This window comes from Charadrius vociferus, unplaced genomic scaffold, assembly GCF_000708025.1.
Source record: "Charadrius vociferus isolate BGI_N301 unplaced genomic scaffold, ASM70802v2 scaffold650, whole genome shotgun sequence".
Lineage (NCBI taxonomy): Eukaryota > Metazoa > Chordata > Aves > Charadriiformes > Charadriidae > Charadrius > Charadrius vociferus.
Genome location: NW_009646736.1, coordinates 412,729 through 429,614, shown reverse-complemented (window position 1 = coordinate 429,614; position 16,886 = coordinate 412,729). Strand labels below are relative to the sequence as shown.

The 16,886-nt window shown below is 37.2% G+C and overlaps 1 protein-coding gene across 1 annotated transcript in view; it reads right to left on the bottom strand.

The window, feature by feature from the left end:
* CLSTN2 (calsyntenin 2) overlaps positions 1-16,769 on the bottom strand; it is a 380,503-nt gene extending 363,734 nt beyond the window's left edge. The window contains exons 1-2 of the mRNA XM_009890154.1: positions 16,577-16,769; positions 13,694-13,786 (exon numbers count right to left, since the gene is read on the bottom strand). Coding sequence (XP_009888456.1) covers positions 13,694-13,786; positions 16,577-16,769 — 286 coding nt within the window. The remainder of the gene's footprint in view (positions 1-13,693; positions 13,787-16,576) is intronic.
* Between the last annotated feature and the right edge of the window lie 117 nt (positions 16,770-16,886).

Sequence of the window (16,886 nt, the reverse complement as noted above, 5' to 3'; positions counted from 1 at the left end):
GCCACCCCACTGACTTCAATGAGGAAAAAAGAATAGGAAAAGGCATTAGTCATCATAATTGAAGGGATTAGAATCTGATACATATTAATTCCAAGAGCCATCTGATTACAGAACAAAACCCATAAATATTGTATAACAAAAAGGAAAGCATTACTTGATGTTAAAAAGCTGGTCTTTTCACCAAGTCATTAGGAAATGCATAAGACACATCTAAGATTGTCTGCACTTCAAACTATTTACACATCTTGCCTGCAAGAATTTCAAATGAAATATTAACAAGTTACCAAATCCACCCTTCTCCTTTACAGAAAAAGTTGCCAAAAACTAATCATCAGTCCATTGCACTATGGATCCACCACATCTACTTCTAAAGGGAAATGAACAGCACAGTTGAACTCCATATACAATAATGTTTATGTTCAGAATATGCAAGCTATGTACATACATAGAAATAATAAAGGGTATGTAGCAATGATGCACAATATTTTTAAAGTAGAATTTCTGAGTGCTCCAATCGTATTAGTTTTCTTCAAGAAGTCAACTTAAAATGGCAAACACTTTCATAAGTCACTCCTCTAAATGTCTTTAAAAAGACCTAGCAGCATGAAAATCCTTTTCTAGAGTTTTTATAAAAGACTTAGCAAATACATTTAAATTCTAATCAGCAATATATACATCTTAAGTAAGCCTAAGCCTTGGACTGAGTCATTTCCCTCAGTTGCTGGTGCAACATTTTGTATGAGAGGTTTCTGAGTTATAACACAAAAAACCTGCACAAAATGCATGCAGTGAATTCTGTCCTGTTATCAGCAGCATTCAGATGTATGGCTGATGAAACTTTTTTAAATCCATCTTCTCTTCAGAACGGAGTACCATGCTGAGAAACAACCTTGTCTATCAAACAAACAGTAAGCATCTTAAGCTCACAGCGTTGAATAAATCATCAACCTCCTTTTCAGTCTTTTAATAACACAATTTTCCTTCTGCAAAAGCTATTTTCATAAATCCCACTTAATATCCCACTTGCCAATTGCTTCGTGATGTTAATTACTTTTGTTAGGATGCAATCAAAAGTTCACTGGGATGAGTTAGGAATGACAACAATGGTCTCCTGTGCGAAATGCTTTATTGCTTACTTACACCGAACTCCATAGAGTCAAGAACTGCATCACTGACTGAAAGGACTTGGCAATTAAATAGGTCACCTGAATAGGTTGTCAGCATCTTAAGAACAAGAGAACAGAGAAAGGTCTAGGTAGGCTAAACAGCATTTTCCAGCCACATCGGAAAAATATGAGCCTAGGACAAGCATAAAGCTATGCCTTCTAGTACACTCTCACAGCCTCAAACAATATTCATCTCAAAGACTTCTAAAACCAGGGACAATATCATCATTGTTTTCTTCTCCTGCCCATTAAAATATGTTTGCTAAACTAAATGGTGGGTAAATCTAATGCGATAAAGACACTTTCCAACACATCACTAGCAGCCATGTTACTTGGCCAGGTAGTAATTTGACACAAGATTTGTAAACAGATTTACAACCTTGACTAACGTAAAGATAAAATTTTTAAGTAAATCAACTCTTGTTCTTTTCCACTTTTCTATAATTTTAAAACTAAAAAAAATTTACTCTCTAATGTTAACAAGCCATGAAATATGCAAATGTGCTCTCATTACACTTAGCCGAGTTACAAACAGGGTATAAACAAGCCCCAGGAAACTTCAGCCCACCTACCATGACTTTTCATGTGAACAATTCACAAAGAGGCTGCAAAGTTGACTGTACAGAAGGCAAGTTATTGTTAAAAAATGAAGACAAAAAACAAGTTCACAATTTGACAGGAAATAGAAACATTAAATAGAAAAAAATGAATAAATTATAACTTTTAATTAGCTTTCCAAGCTATTCATTGAATGTTGGTACTCATGAACAGCAATCAATACTGCATTCTACTGATTTGTTATGCAAATAAAGCTCTTCAGCAGTACTATGCCATCCAGAAGTTAATACCCTTAACAAGAACTCGAAAAAAAATTATTTGTCCTTCTTGTAAAGGAAAAGGAAAGAAAGAACACAGAGAACTTTAATGGAATTTGAGCTAATTCTACAAACATACCTAGTTACATTCAGGAACAATTCCTACAATTTGAAAGAGATTTTGATACCTAGATGCTTTTGAAACCCCAAGCCCAAATTCACAAAAGACACTTTGTTCAAGAATTATAGCAGGAAAAGTGAATCATTAGCATACGTAAAGCGAGTTTATAGTCTTAATATAGTAAGAAGAAAGCCAATATCTCCACTTTGAATGAAAAAAACCAAAACAAAAAAAACAAACAAATCATTGATACTGGTGACATTGAAGCCCAGTCTGAATACAGAGGAAGAACTGACAAATCTCATTTAACTCTTGCTGTAAGTGCTAGGAAAACAAGATGGGCCACGAGTCCTTAGCTGTTTCACATTTCTTATATAAGCAGAGAATAACAGTTGCTAGGGCTGCCGGCTCATACCTTTCATATGCACGCACAGCAGGATTTCAACAGAGGCACATGTAAGTGTACAAAGCCAAATTTTACCCTTGCATGGTATTTCCAGTGATGTTCAAAAACATTGTGTATGCAGCGGCATGCTAGACATGCTATACATAGCAATTCATAAGTAACATCAAGTTAACCCTAAGATATTGCAGCCAGGAGCTGATGAGAATTTATTCTAAAATAACCCCATCAAAAGCATTCTTTATTTCTCTACTGTTCAGCTTAACTCCCTAGTATTAATAGAACATACTCATCTCCAGCAGCAGTCAGATGTTTCACTGGTCACACAGAAGTTTCACTTTATCATATGCATACCTAGACATAAAAGTATTGCAGATATCCCTGGTAAACCTTCTCCATCACTTCTGCAAACACAAAGAAGCATGATCCTACGTGGTTTGTTGGGTTTTCAAGTGTACTACCTACTATATTTCTATTTTAGGTCACAAAAAGTGCAGAACATTGTTTCCTACAAAGGCTATGAAACATGGTCCACATAATTTCTAGTTGACATTCCGAACCTCTGCATGCAAACTTGCAGATTAACAAGTGTCTACACACAGGGCCTTATTCAACTCTTCTATAGTTAATAAAAAGATCTATTGATTTCAATGTGAGCTGATATACCACTGAAGTAAATGTATACTTCAGAATAATGTTTTCCCCCTCCAGAAGAACAAGTACAAACCTTTTCCCCCATTTACTGTAAAATAAATACTGCATTGAAATTCTCCTGAAGCAAAACTGTCTTCAGTTAAACCACTGCAGTGAACTGTGCAGCAAATCTTCAGGGTCACGCTATCCATAGAAACCATTTGGATACATAAGCTGACAATGACATCTCCACTCTTCTTCTGCAACTCTGTGATCATGTTCACTCTCCATCAAACACATCTCTAAGAAAAAAAAACAGTGGTGCGAGCACATGACCCTGGAGCTCTTATACAATTAAACCAATCAATGTTTATGAGAACTCTTTCTCCCAAGGTAGGTCCAATTGTTGTTCTGACACAGGTATCTTGAAAAGCATATGAAGTGCCTTCCAGATGAAGGACTGAAGTCACCCTCAGAATTTTGCTATGTGCACTCCAGAGCTTAGAACAAAGCATATTACCCATCTAAGGGGTCATACAAAGCTGGTGGCAATTAGTTCCGTTTAATAACGGGAAAACCAAACGTAAGATGACTTACGACTAAGGAAATGAAAGCTGTATCAGTTGTTCTAACACACATTTCAGATCCAATTCCTGTAACAACAAGCACTAAGTTAGGAGCAAAGCCCCACCTTACAAAACATTAACCTTAACATGTTTGAGAATGTGAAAGGATACAGGTTCTCGTTAATTTTTTTCCCCACTTCCTGGGTCTCATACTGTTCACAAGGTGCTGAATGTTGATACTTACTATATACAATAATATGCATCAGGAAAATATTGCACAGTTCAGAAAGTTCGTACTAAATTTTACATTTAGAACTCTGATTTGAGATGTAATTTTAATAACAAACATGAAAGTAGCCAAAGGATTACAAGCCAACCAGGAAGAACTTTACTTTTCTGTAACTGCAAAGTCCTTTGGCTCAAAGTTACGTAGCCTTTGGAGACTTATAATGTACAATGACATCTCTTGGGATGCAAAGAAGGAAGCAAGAATAGAATACAGTGCCCCACATGCTCCTATCCCCTTTCTCCCTTTGTGAGGAGGAACTAGCACAGCTGTTACAAGGCAAGATAATTCACCAATAGCAGGCCACGGGCACTGTTCTTCTGGAAGTTCCTACGATGCATTTCCTTGCTTGCCTCCCCTCCCCATCATCAAATCTCTCCTACCGTGTATGCAACAACAGCTGAGAAAGATAGCAGCACATTATACACATGAAAAGACTGCAAATAGCTCCCTTTATGCAGATTATAGCCAGTGTTTTCCCAGTCCCAGGTGATTCAACTCCCCTGTACAATATCTGGCCTTCAATTTCCTCCTTTGTTCAACATAGCCACTATACTCATTCCAGCAGCAAAGTTAAAAGGTCAAGAGTGTGTCCTGGGATTATCCTAATTTATATCGGAGTAATTCCTTATGTGGAATACTAGTTAAATCTCTAATGTGGAGTCAGCCTAAAAGAACTGGGTCAGACAAGATCTGGAAAAAGATACCCAAGAAACGTTTTGCAAACTCAAAAATCCCTTACAATAACGCTACAATCGGCACCTCATAGAAGGTGTTTTAGAACAGAGGTAAACTTAAAGATAGAATATTATTTATTTTCCTCCTGTATGCCAGTTTACGCCTTACCTATTCTCAGGTCTTCACTAAAACACTAATCTCCCAAGATTGGCAAGTCTTGCAAAAATATATTGGGTTTATTAGCTTCCAACGAAACAGAAGCTGATTATAATTTTCCATAACACACATTATTGACTTGTCCTAATTTATTTTTAGGATTTGCAGCCTCAATGAGAGCCACTCCTTAAAATACAGTCAAGGCTAAATACTCAAAAGCTTACAGAATTTCAACGTCTTTCCATCAATCTGAAATCTTTGGACACTGAGCTCATGAACACCAAGGCTCTTGGCTCCCAGCTCCTTTCTGTATGTTGGGGTTTGTAATGCTGGAAGCACTGAAGCCTTAGGAACCGCAGTATTGGAATTCCCAACATCTGCTTACCCAAATACCAAGCTCCCCCCTCCACCCCCACCTGAGATCTTGCGGTAACTAAATGTTGTCTATTGTACAAAATAAGATGTATTTGGAATGGCTATTGTGAAAGACTTCCTCATACACAACCTTATTCTGCACAGAAAGCATTTATATTGTTCGGTTCCAAATATTTCCAAAGAAGGTTAAGCTAAACTATGAATGGGTTCGCTCTTCCTTCATATTCAAATGGAGGGTTTAAGAAATGATTACTGCATTTATCCCCTAGTAAATTCCGCTATAGCTTAAGGAATACATACCCTTTGAGACTAGGAAACAAGAGAGACAACTTTTCATTTTGTCAAATGTCATTTTGGCCTTTGGAAAAAGGTAAATATTCCCCAAAGTTATGACACAACTACCATTTTCAGGATTATCTCATATGAAAGTACTTCCCAAATAAAGGCACCTTTCAGTTGCACAGTCAATTTACTTCTCCAAGCACTCCGTAACTTAACCTTTTCTCCTTGGGTATAACCCTTGCTTATCTTCATCACGCCAGTTCCTCCTCACTAAATACTTGTGTACATATTGTTCATACATTTTAACACCCCCAAGAACCAGTAAAGTGTTCTGGAGACATGAAGGCAGCCTGCAGACATGCAAACACCATGTTTTTCTGCTTGCCCATTTAGCCAGCATGCATTCCACGTGCCAACCGATGCTCCCTTGCAGAAAGGAAAGATGCACAATGCGACACTGCTACTGGAGAGTACTTCTGTTTGTGGGAAGTGGTCTTTGAAAAAAAGAAAACAAAGAGGCATTTGTAACATCATAGAAATTGACCACATAACATTTTGTTGACACCTCTGTCCTAACACACCTTCCATGCTACCTCCTAATCCAACACAACCAGCTAAGTGTTGCAATCCTGCGTTAAGTACAGGATCTGCAACCTGCAGAGCGCAACCAGCACTGCATCCCCACGTTGTTTCTATGATGCAAGAAAACCTACCATTGTTGGTTTAGCTCCAGATGCACAGAATAAGGTAAGGGTTAATAGCTTTTGAAGCAAGTTTCATAACAAAAGGCAGACATAATTAGACTTTCAACATTTGTCCCCCCGATACATAAGCACGCAAAAAATTCCTGACAGATCTGGAATTTTCTCAGACAGATCTGAAGTGAGAAAAATTACACAGAATGCTTTTTTGGAAACTTCTGACAAGTTTAAAAAAAAAAAAAAAACAAACCAAAAACCACAAAATCAACCAAACCTCTGTATTCAATCATATCCTTAATATAGGACCACAGCCGGCTTAAAATGACATTGTTGACTTATGCCACCTGAAATTTTATCCCCTTTTTACAGGTATACTTTTCCAGCTTGTTAGTGAAAAGACTGAAACTCCTACCATAATGCTTTAAGAGGCTTCAAGTATATATTTTTTTTTTAAAGTTTAAAAACATTTGGAAGCATGCAGAGAACAATTTAAGTTTGCAAATTACAAATTAGTTCAGTGACTATTATTTGTTTACTAAGACTGACATGTTGAATCCTGTAAGAATTTTTATTTTATATTCAAACCTACACAGATCAAATTTAAGGTATAAAAGAAGGGACTCATATTGGACAAAATGTTTTATAATTAGAAACAGTTCCATATCCAACTAACAGATTGACACTTTTTGAGGTCACGTTATTTCCACCAAAAATATTCTCTCAGATATTTTTGCTACTCTTCACAAGTAGCTCCAATACTTTTTGATTGGTGGATCTCTGAAAATTCAGAGATGGACAGCTGAATGGTAATACAAGCCTACTGAAAATAGACTTGTTTTTCTTGATTATTTTTGCAGTCATTGGAAGCGGACCACAGACCCCACGACATCAAAGACTACAGTTAAAGGCGGAGTGCAGAGGGAAGAAAAGAAATCAGTTTCCCAAAATAAGCCCTGAAATATTACTCTTCAACTTATTTAGTCTCAAGAACTGTGTGTGTTCTCTTGTGCCTTTCGCTTCAGCAAAACATTGAAATAATTGCATTTTGTTCTTTGTTTTATGCATCTATACTGTTTATGCTGGTTTTGAGGAAGAAAAAGATGGAAGCCAACTACAGTATCCAGTGATCTTCCATTTATGACAAAATCAACAGTTTGTGAGTCTACCTTAGCTACATCTATAGACTACTATCGTAATGCAGACTTTTTAAAACAGCTTAGCATAAATCACACTGATTTAAATCTCTCTAGGTTTTACTTCTCAACACGAATTTAAAATTCTGTTAACCAAGATCTTAAAAGTTCATTTTTTCTTCCTAAGACTGACAACAATGGCAAATACCATCTGTTCAACTGTAGTTCAGAAATTTTTTAAGTAGCTCTGAAAAAGAAAAGGGAAAAAAGCCCTTCAAATAAGATTGCTCTACAGTTTCTTCAGAAATACCTCAAATATAATTGCCAGTGCATTCTGTCATATATTGACCTCTGCTAGTAGCCTTTGTGAAACTAACTCCAAAACAGATTTTAGAAGCCAACAATGTCTAGCGCACAAAAAACCATGACAGCTCACAGACTATTTTAACTTTGTTTCACAAACCCATATTTTGCAAGCTCCAGTTAGAACCGAGAAATTCAACCCAATTAGTGCAATTTTGTAACAGACAAGGTGGAGTGATGTTTTCCAGCTACAGTCATATTTTCATTGCATTTCAAACAATCAAGTGTAGGGGGGAAAAAAAACCCCACAAAGTTTAAGAGCAATGTTCATTACTTAATTTGCATTTATAATCTTTTGTGGTATAACTGCATTAACTTTTCACTTCTCCTTCATATTAAAAGTAGAGTTTATTAACTTTTAAGGAATAAAGATTACAATTCCTTAGTCACTTGATTTCAGAAGCTGGGGTTTTAAGGGAAAAAAAGCAAATATCTTAAGTCAATAAAAATCTCTCTAGTCATTAAATCTTTATAAGCTGATAATGGTCAGAGACACGTGCAGCACATGCAGAAACACATGCATACACACGCAGTATTTATAAGCACATGCATACTTCAGTGAGAAGAAAATCTAGTCAAGTCAGAAAGCAAGAAGAAATCAGTCTCAAAATAAGAGTCCAATTTTTCTCACATATTTTACTTACTCTAATCTGCTAGCAAACGACTGATGGATGAATGTTGATCAGAAAACACTACAATTTTTCCATTTGATGGCAATTTTCTTCAAGTAAAATAAAGGTGTCCCACTTCATTTTAATTCTCCTAAGATATGTATAGGGAACTAGCAGTAAGGTAAATAAAATGCCATTCTTCATAATTGTTATGAGAAAAGCTGAAAAGCACTATCCCTATGTAGGATACACAATTTCAAGTGATTAGTCTGACTTAAAACAGCAACAAAAAACAGTTTGACAAAATGAGTACAACTGAAATCTTGGGAAACCAAAGCATTGCTTGTCTTCACTCACAGTATTTAACTAGTAACAGACAGGAATCATGGGGATGGGATGGAACACAGTCAATGAGGAAACGAGAGGAAAACAGACTGCTTCATTACAGGTATTTTGAAAGCCAACATGGTGAAGAATTACCATAGTTAAATCTGTAGGACAGCCATCTTGGTCAACACTTCACATAATAGTTTTAAGTTGAATAAAAGCACTTTGAAAAGAAAAAAAGAAACAAGAATTGATCTATTGACTCAATGAAAACAGTTATACCATAGGAAGCCATAAAGTGAAAGAGATCAAATCAAACATTCCTCCTGTTTGGCTAAAGGTAACTATTAGTGGAAGAACATTAAAAGCTTTGAAAGAACTGTTTACATTTATACTAAAACACACAAAGGATGAAACCCCGATTCCACTGAGATACACTCCAAATCTCGCATTGATTTAACCAGGGTCAAGATTTCACATACAAAGCCCAAACATCTAAATAACAGCATTAACCACTAGGAAACTGCAATTCCATGCAGAACCATCTTTACAATCAATACAGAGAGAAGTCATATTAAAATAAATTGTAATTCAGCACATACACTTCTTATATCCAATTCCAAAAAATGCTTTTAGATAATAGGCAAAATCCTCTTTCATAGTCCAGTAGTCCTAAATGATATATTGGACAACTTGCACTCCAGATGAACAATCTTGAGGACACTCAGTTCCGTAAGGGCCAAAAAAACATGTACCATTTTTACCGTCTGCTTCATTGCTGCCAAGCTTCAACATCTCATACAGACCCCAACTATACCACAGAGCCAAAAGCAGGAATATTTTGCCACCAAGCAACAGAACTAAACGATTGTTACAGAAACCAGAGCAATTTCTTCAAAGACAGATTTTAAGAATTGTCCATCTCTCACATGAAGTAGGATTTCAGGAGGCAGGGAGGGGATAATCCCATTTAGATTCAATGTGGCTTAAACATTGAACTTTTTTTTTAAAATGTCAGTTATTGAGAATGATACATGTCAAATTAACTGATGTAGTTAGACATACATATCCATCTTCTGACTAGAGCATTTATACTGATTCTATCAAGAAGTTGCTTGTAGTTTAGACGTTTAATGTTTTAACAACTTATTCTTAATAACTCATTCCCTTACTCAACAGCTATAAGCAGTCATCATATTCATTTTTATTGCAACATGTACAGCAAAAGAAATAGGAAGTCATTTAGAATGAACTCTCCTAAGGTACACTTTAGAAATCTACACTTAAATATTTTCAATATTTGAATTCCCCTCATTAATCTATATTAATCTATATATTAATCTAATCTATACAGTAAATTTGCAGTTCATAAAAGGAAACAAAACACTCGAGCATTACAAGCATCCTGTTGATGCTTGCTTGAAGCCCCACAGTCAATGTGCACAATTCTCTCCAACTGGGTGTAGTTGTTAGCATGCTTAAATACCCAGATGAATATAAAACTGAAAACACAAGTTCTCACTCTACAGTTTCACAGTCATTCAGAAGAAACCAGATTACATGAACAGAGTTCATGAAGCTGTAAACAACACAGAAATGAAGGCTCAGGGTTTTTTTTCCTTTGAACAGTAGGGTTTACTCTGAAGAAATAATGGTATCAAAGCATACCCAGCAAGTCTTGCACATCCTATTCAAGGATCTTGGCACGCTGCAGCCTCACAAGATGTGGAACGCAAAACGAATTGTGAAGTTTTCTTTCATATTTGTATAATTTCTTATACCCCACAGTTAACTATATAGGCACATATGTATGTATATAAAATTAAATCTGTTTAAAATAAATATAGAGCAAACATATATGCATACTTCTATACACGTTTTCTGAACACTACATAAATCATACACCAGACATCCTGTTATGCTGTTCTGCAAGAAGTAACTTGGAGTACAGGGAAGTGTATGATGCCACAGAAAGCGCTTTATATATTACACTGTAAAGTGACAGACAAGTAACCCTGCCTCTATGAAGAGTGACAGATTTAACAACTCTTCAAATCACGCCACAAATGCCTCTTGCAAAATTCCCTGTAACTTATTTTTACAAACACCCTTTCCAAATCATGACAACTTTTCTATTTTTAAATAATCACAACATACTTAAACTCATAGATAAAAGTCTAACAGGATCAAACCACAAACTTTAACTGTAGTCAGAGAATATTTTCTTTTTGATACAACAAATGCCTTTCTGAAGTTTGACATTATGCTTCTTTTTTCCACCTCTAGTTCTTTTCAAACTGTCTTCTCTTTTTACACTTATTACTTCGACTCACACTTTTCAAATTTGTCAACAAGGTTCACCTGTTCTCTGATTCTGAAGTTTAACAGACTGGGGTTCCAGATTCCCAGTCACCCTCCTATCTCAGCTGCAATTATCAAAGGTACACATATAGGATTCAATATGGGCTTGCCAGCATGCTACTTAAAGCTTGCGTTCACAGAAATGAAAAAAGTGTGCCAAGTCTCAAATAAGCTAGGATGTTCTTTAAAATTCAGCATAAAACCCATAGCAAAACACCACAATTTGTGTTCAGCAAGAAAGCCAATTTCGTAAGTCACACCCCCCACGTTTACTGGGCTGTCTGGCGAAGACCACAGGCAGAGTGCCCCTGCAGCAGAACAAGAGACAGCTGAAGCTAGTAGCCCTGTCTTTGACAACAGCCAACTGTGGAAAAGAATAAAAACACATACAATGCTGCTCCTGGAGAGTGTCCCAGCCTCCAGGAGCAGGTTACATAAGACCACTTCAAAAAGAGGTAGCGCCTTTGTATTTTATGCACATTTTGAATATTTTTCTCCTTTCATGAAGCTGTACAATCATTTGCTGAATCCATCTGAAGGTTTAGCACATAAAACACCCTACAGCTTCTCCCACAGAGAACACTTTGGAGATTAGCTGAATAAAGTTGCTTGTTTGTTTGGTATCAAAGATGTGAAGAGTCTATATAATTGATTCAAGCACCTATTGCTAGATTGTGATTCAGTGGACTACTATAGAGAATAGCAGAAGAGGAGATACTACTTCACATCGCTGTCAAACACTATACCTTCTGACGACAGAAGGGTCATACCTAGAAGAACACATAAATAAGTGTGGGAATATCCCCAAGAGGGACAGCTGCAGCAGCTGCCACTGCATGAGGGCTGCTACTCCGCAGTCAGCAACTGTAGAGAAGCCAAGGAATGGCACAACGTGCCTGAAGCAGAACCTCAGGTGATAAGGCATTTTATTAAATGTCCATATTGCTTCCAAGTGTTTTCTTTCTCCTCTACGAAATGTTTTCTGGGTAGTTTGAAACTCAGGTTTTACGATGACCTCAGGACGCCACTGCATCCATTCCCCTCCCTGCTACAAGATCTAATATTGCTAATATGCTAATATTGTTCCAAATAGTTCTCACAGCCCTCCAGTTAAAGGCACTAAAATATCATAAAAGCAGCTTTTCCTAAAGCCTACTCTGAACCTTTCCTGTTGGTCTTTACTTTTTGTCCTACCCACAGAGAGCATGGAGAACATGATTTTCTCCTCTGCTTTGCAGGAGCTTTTTATATGCCTGAAAACTGTTTGCATGTCCCTCCATTCTTCTTCATTCAGCTAACAACTCCTTCAGCATGTCAGGTCACTTTGTCTAGCCTTATCAATCTCACTGTTCTCTATTGGAACCAACTCCAGCTGGTCCAGACTCTACTTGAAGTGCAACATCCAAACTCAAAGATTTTTCTCCAGCTGAAAATGTAATTTCCAACTCTGTTACTGTCCTCTAAAGTATCCCGTTAAAACCGATTGCAACTTGTTTGAAGACTATTTTTTCTGATAATTTTGGTTTAATAAATCAAAAGGGATAAGACATGTAAGAGACTGAGAAACTGCCACTTGAGCACAATCACCAGGAAAGACAGAGGAAAGTCAAAGATCCCTTTGTATGTATGCCCTACCTCTTCTTTTCAGACTCCTCTTTTTTAAGAATACCTGAGGGCTAAAAAAGTCTCTAAGAGCTACACTTAGTTTATGGTCCTCTCCACAGAAAAACAAACTGTAAATTCGAGCCAGGCCGAATCTCACCACTATAGGGTTTCACAATTTGTCTTTTAAAATTACACTTACACAACATTAAGTGACATTAAACATGTTTTGAATATCAGAACTTGATTATTTTCCATATGTGCAAAAACAGGCTATGGACAACAGGGAACTACCCTGGACACTAGCAATTAGCTTGCTATAGAAACAATACATTTTATCTTCCATTTTCCCATTCCTTATTTCACAGTAGGGAAGCTCTCTCTACTAAATGAAGTGCTAGCTACACCACTCAGACACTCTATAGGAGCCAGGCAAGCTATTTGCCGCCTTCTAATATAACCTTCTTGGAAACAAAAGAAACAGAAACAAATCACTTTGAGGCAACTAAGTCAAAATGAGGACCAAGAGGAGACCAACAACATGCGTACAAAAGGCGGAAAGAAAGCCTATTTGAAGCTGGAATTAGACTTTTGAAATTACTTTCCCAAAACATCCTGTCAATCCGACATAGAAAATCTGATACACAAAAAGTGTATGAGAAAATTTGCCCTCTAACATTTTTATCAGATATTAAATAACATCATCATGATTTTTTATTTTCAAGAGCCCTAGGAATAACATCTGTTTCATAACACACCAAGCTATAATTACATAAAACTAGTAATTTGCACTCTGCTATTTTAATGCCTAATGGATGCACAGGAGTACTGGATCATCAATAAATTCTTCCAGTTAAATAGTAAATAATCAAAACAAGGTGATGGCGCCTCTGAGAGCTTCTAATCAGCTTTCACATACTTCTCCAAATCATTAATAGGCAGAAGAAGAAAACTGAGGCCACTTTCAAGTGTGCAATTTGGCCATGAGAAGGTCTAGCCAGATACAGATACCACCTTCAAACTCCGAGGTCTGTCCCTTGAAGGGAAAAAAGCGACAGAACTACGACTCCACACTGGTCTCACGCCACTTACTGTTGGGTGAGAAAAGACATACCTTCCGGGGTGTTCTTTAAGTGGCGCACACTTTGCTCACAATTGAAATATGCTTTGAAAGCTCTGAAGCTCTTAGGTTCCCAGTTTTGGTAGCCTTCCAAATAATTCAATTAAAACTGGTAACAGTATGATTATGGCTGGCAAACATTCTCTAGCTTTGTAATGACAACTTAAATATAGTTGTCGGTCTTCTATGCAGAAATACCTGAATACTAAAGCAGTTATCAAATACTCCAATTTTTGTCTTTTGAGACCTCTGAATCATTTCATTATCTTGACACCCAGACTTCATAATCAGACGAATCTTTTATCCTCTGAGACAGAAGAGTCAGTTTGCATGAATTGCTTTTCAATCAAAACAATTTTTTAAAAAGGAGCATTCTTGAAAAGAAATATTCCTATCTCCATTTATTGATGAGAAAAACGGAAATATGATACCACATACATGTCTTTTCCAGGTTTCTTCGTAAACGACAGAAAGCACTTCATCCCCCAGCTTCTGGCCTAAGCAGTGTGCCAAACATAACTTCTCATGTATTTTGGATGAGGATGAAAAGAAGGGTTTTTTTTTATCTCTCTCCTTTGAACTGATATGGAAAAGTATTTCATTATAATTTACTGTGAAAAAATGTTACAAGTAACCAGTGTTATGCAGAAAAATTCAGAAATTGGGATCTGTCTAGCACATCCTCAGATTTTCCTTCAATTTCTCCCCCCCCCCAGGCTTTAAGCTCTCTTTTATGCACAATATGCTGGCCCTGTCTCCCTGGGTTAGTTGTTTTGCTACTGCTGATAGTCGTATCAGATGTATTCACATATAGACTTGCCAAGTGGGACTGAATGTTCCATTGATTTGGAAGTGTCCTGAATGACTAAGACTTCAAGTTTTGCCCATGTAATTAATTTAATTGGAATCAAATATTCTTAGTTATTCAGATCACTCAGATGCTTTCATCTGTACTTAAAAATTAAGATGAAAACGATGTTTATGTTAATGATGAAGTTCAAATACAGTCAAACTTGAAAGGTTGACTAATTGGGTCTCACAAGGAATTTGGATATGGCAACCTTTTCAGGACATCACCGAGTAGTTTAATAGTAAATACTAGAATAAGATAATCAATAATTTAAAAGATTAGCCTTATCTTATGCACAGATTTGTGGAGAGACAGAAAATGAAACGCTGAAGGTATAATTTCTCCCTGTCTGCGACCACATGCACCTATGAATTTTGAATGTGCTGGGGAAGAAAAAAAAAAATTACCCTTCAGCAAATTCTATTTTACATAACTGAAGACCATGAGAGACTGTTCACGCAATTTCCAGACATCATTAATGCATTTCCAATAAACCAGAACTTGCACCTCTCTGTCTTATCGAACAAAGCTGTCTGAAAATACTTTAAAAAAAAAAAAACCAAAACATTTTCCTGCCCAAAACGGTTATTTATTTGGAACCTATGACAAAGATCCCAGGGTCAACAAATTGCTAGAAAGCTAACAAAGCCACAAATTACATATGAATGTTTAATACACAGATTAAGTTCTGTAACTTAGAACCTACTAAACATTGTAGCATTACCTCTTACGTTTGTTTTTCCATGGAAAACTTCAGAGTCTTGGTTTTTTCCTTCTATGAAGGGTAAAAAAAATTTTTGCAGCCTAGGGCTACTTTTGTGGAAGTAATTGTGATTTTCTACTGAGCGAATGGTGAGAACCAGGACTGTTTCCATAATCCTTCTCCTCATCCTTAAAAACATGTGGAGAAAGGAGGGGCAATTGGTTTTGTTTTTAAAACAAGGAGCAGCAGAGCACAGCAACGTAGATGAGATAGGATAAGATTTGAAATCATTATCTTAGATTGTTTTTGCTACTCTCTACAACAGGACGCTTGAAGCAAGGAGAAAGCAACACCAAATTCTTATTGAACTAACCCCTTTTTTCTTTCCTCTACTGATCAGGTGTGTGGGAGGAGGAATAGTCCACAGAAGTAAGTATATGAGATACTAACCACATACACTGCCAAGATATGTTAATTCGTTTATTAATCCTGCACTATTGTCTTTGATGGTATCTAATAGTAAGAAAGAAGGTGTGTAAAATAATAAGTGAAAACTTAAAACACTTAAATATCAATATAAATACCCTTAAAATGTCTATTTTTAAACACTAAATACTGGTAAATTGCAGCTACTGTTACCCAAAAATGCTCTTTGCAGCCCTCCAGTGGTCAAAAACAAAGTAGAATCCAACAAGAAAACAATTCAGATTTGTCTGATGAACTACCTGCAGCATTTAAAAAGACATCCCCCCTGAACTAAAAACTCGCATGCTTGTCAAAAGAAAGGGAAACAATAACCTTAAAATACATAAGGAATTAAACAGGATGACAATAATCCCCCCCCATCAAAACGTTTCATAGTATTTGTTATACCATACAGGTAATCTGCATAGAAAACATCGTATCCCACCAGAACTTCAAGGTATATGTTGGTTTAGTAACAGAAGCAGCAATTCATTTCCTACAGTTACTTTCTGCTATTCATACAGGTTAATCTAAAGAAAGTTAAGGCAATGTATGCTGGAAGGAATCGGTTTCCTCTCAAAGTTAGGACTCAAGCTGGTATTTTTTTAAAGAAAAAACACACTCAAGTTTTCCATTCTTTCTCTCACACACAAGTAAAATAAAAGGTAAAGCCTCATATAAAACTAAAAAGACTAGAACTGCTTTTAAATAATATAAAATCAACTGAGGCAAAGTTCTCAAAACTAAGTTCTTCAAACTTGGGGCTAAAAAGTCAGACCAGACCTGCAAAAAGACAACGTCAAGAGAAAAGAAAACAACCGAAGGAAAGACGACCCTGCGAGGCCGGGGACAGCAGCGCCTTTTCGAACGGGCGGCGTGAGGAGCCTGCGGGCGCGGGAAGCGCGGCAGCGCCGGCGCTGCGGAACAGCGAGTCCCGGTGACCCTGCGCCAGCCTGCGCTTCCCCGCGGGTGGCGGGTAAAGGGGGAAGCAGAGAGCGGACTGGGGATGCTCCGGACGACCTGATGTCACGGCCTCCCACAAAACTTGACATCGCCTTCTCCCGTTTCCCCCTTTCAGCCCTTCCTGACCGTTTACTGGGAAGCGGCAGACCCCAACCTACGCGCGAACCGCCGAGCGGCGGGGGCCGCCCCCGCGCCGGGGGCGGGCC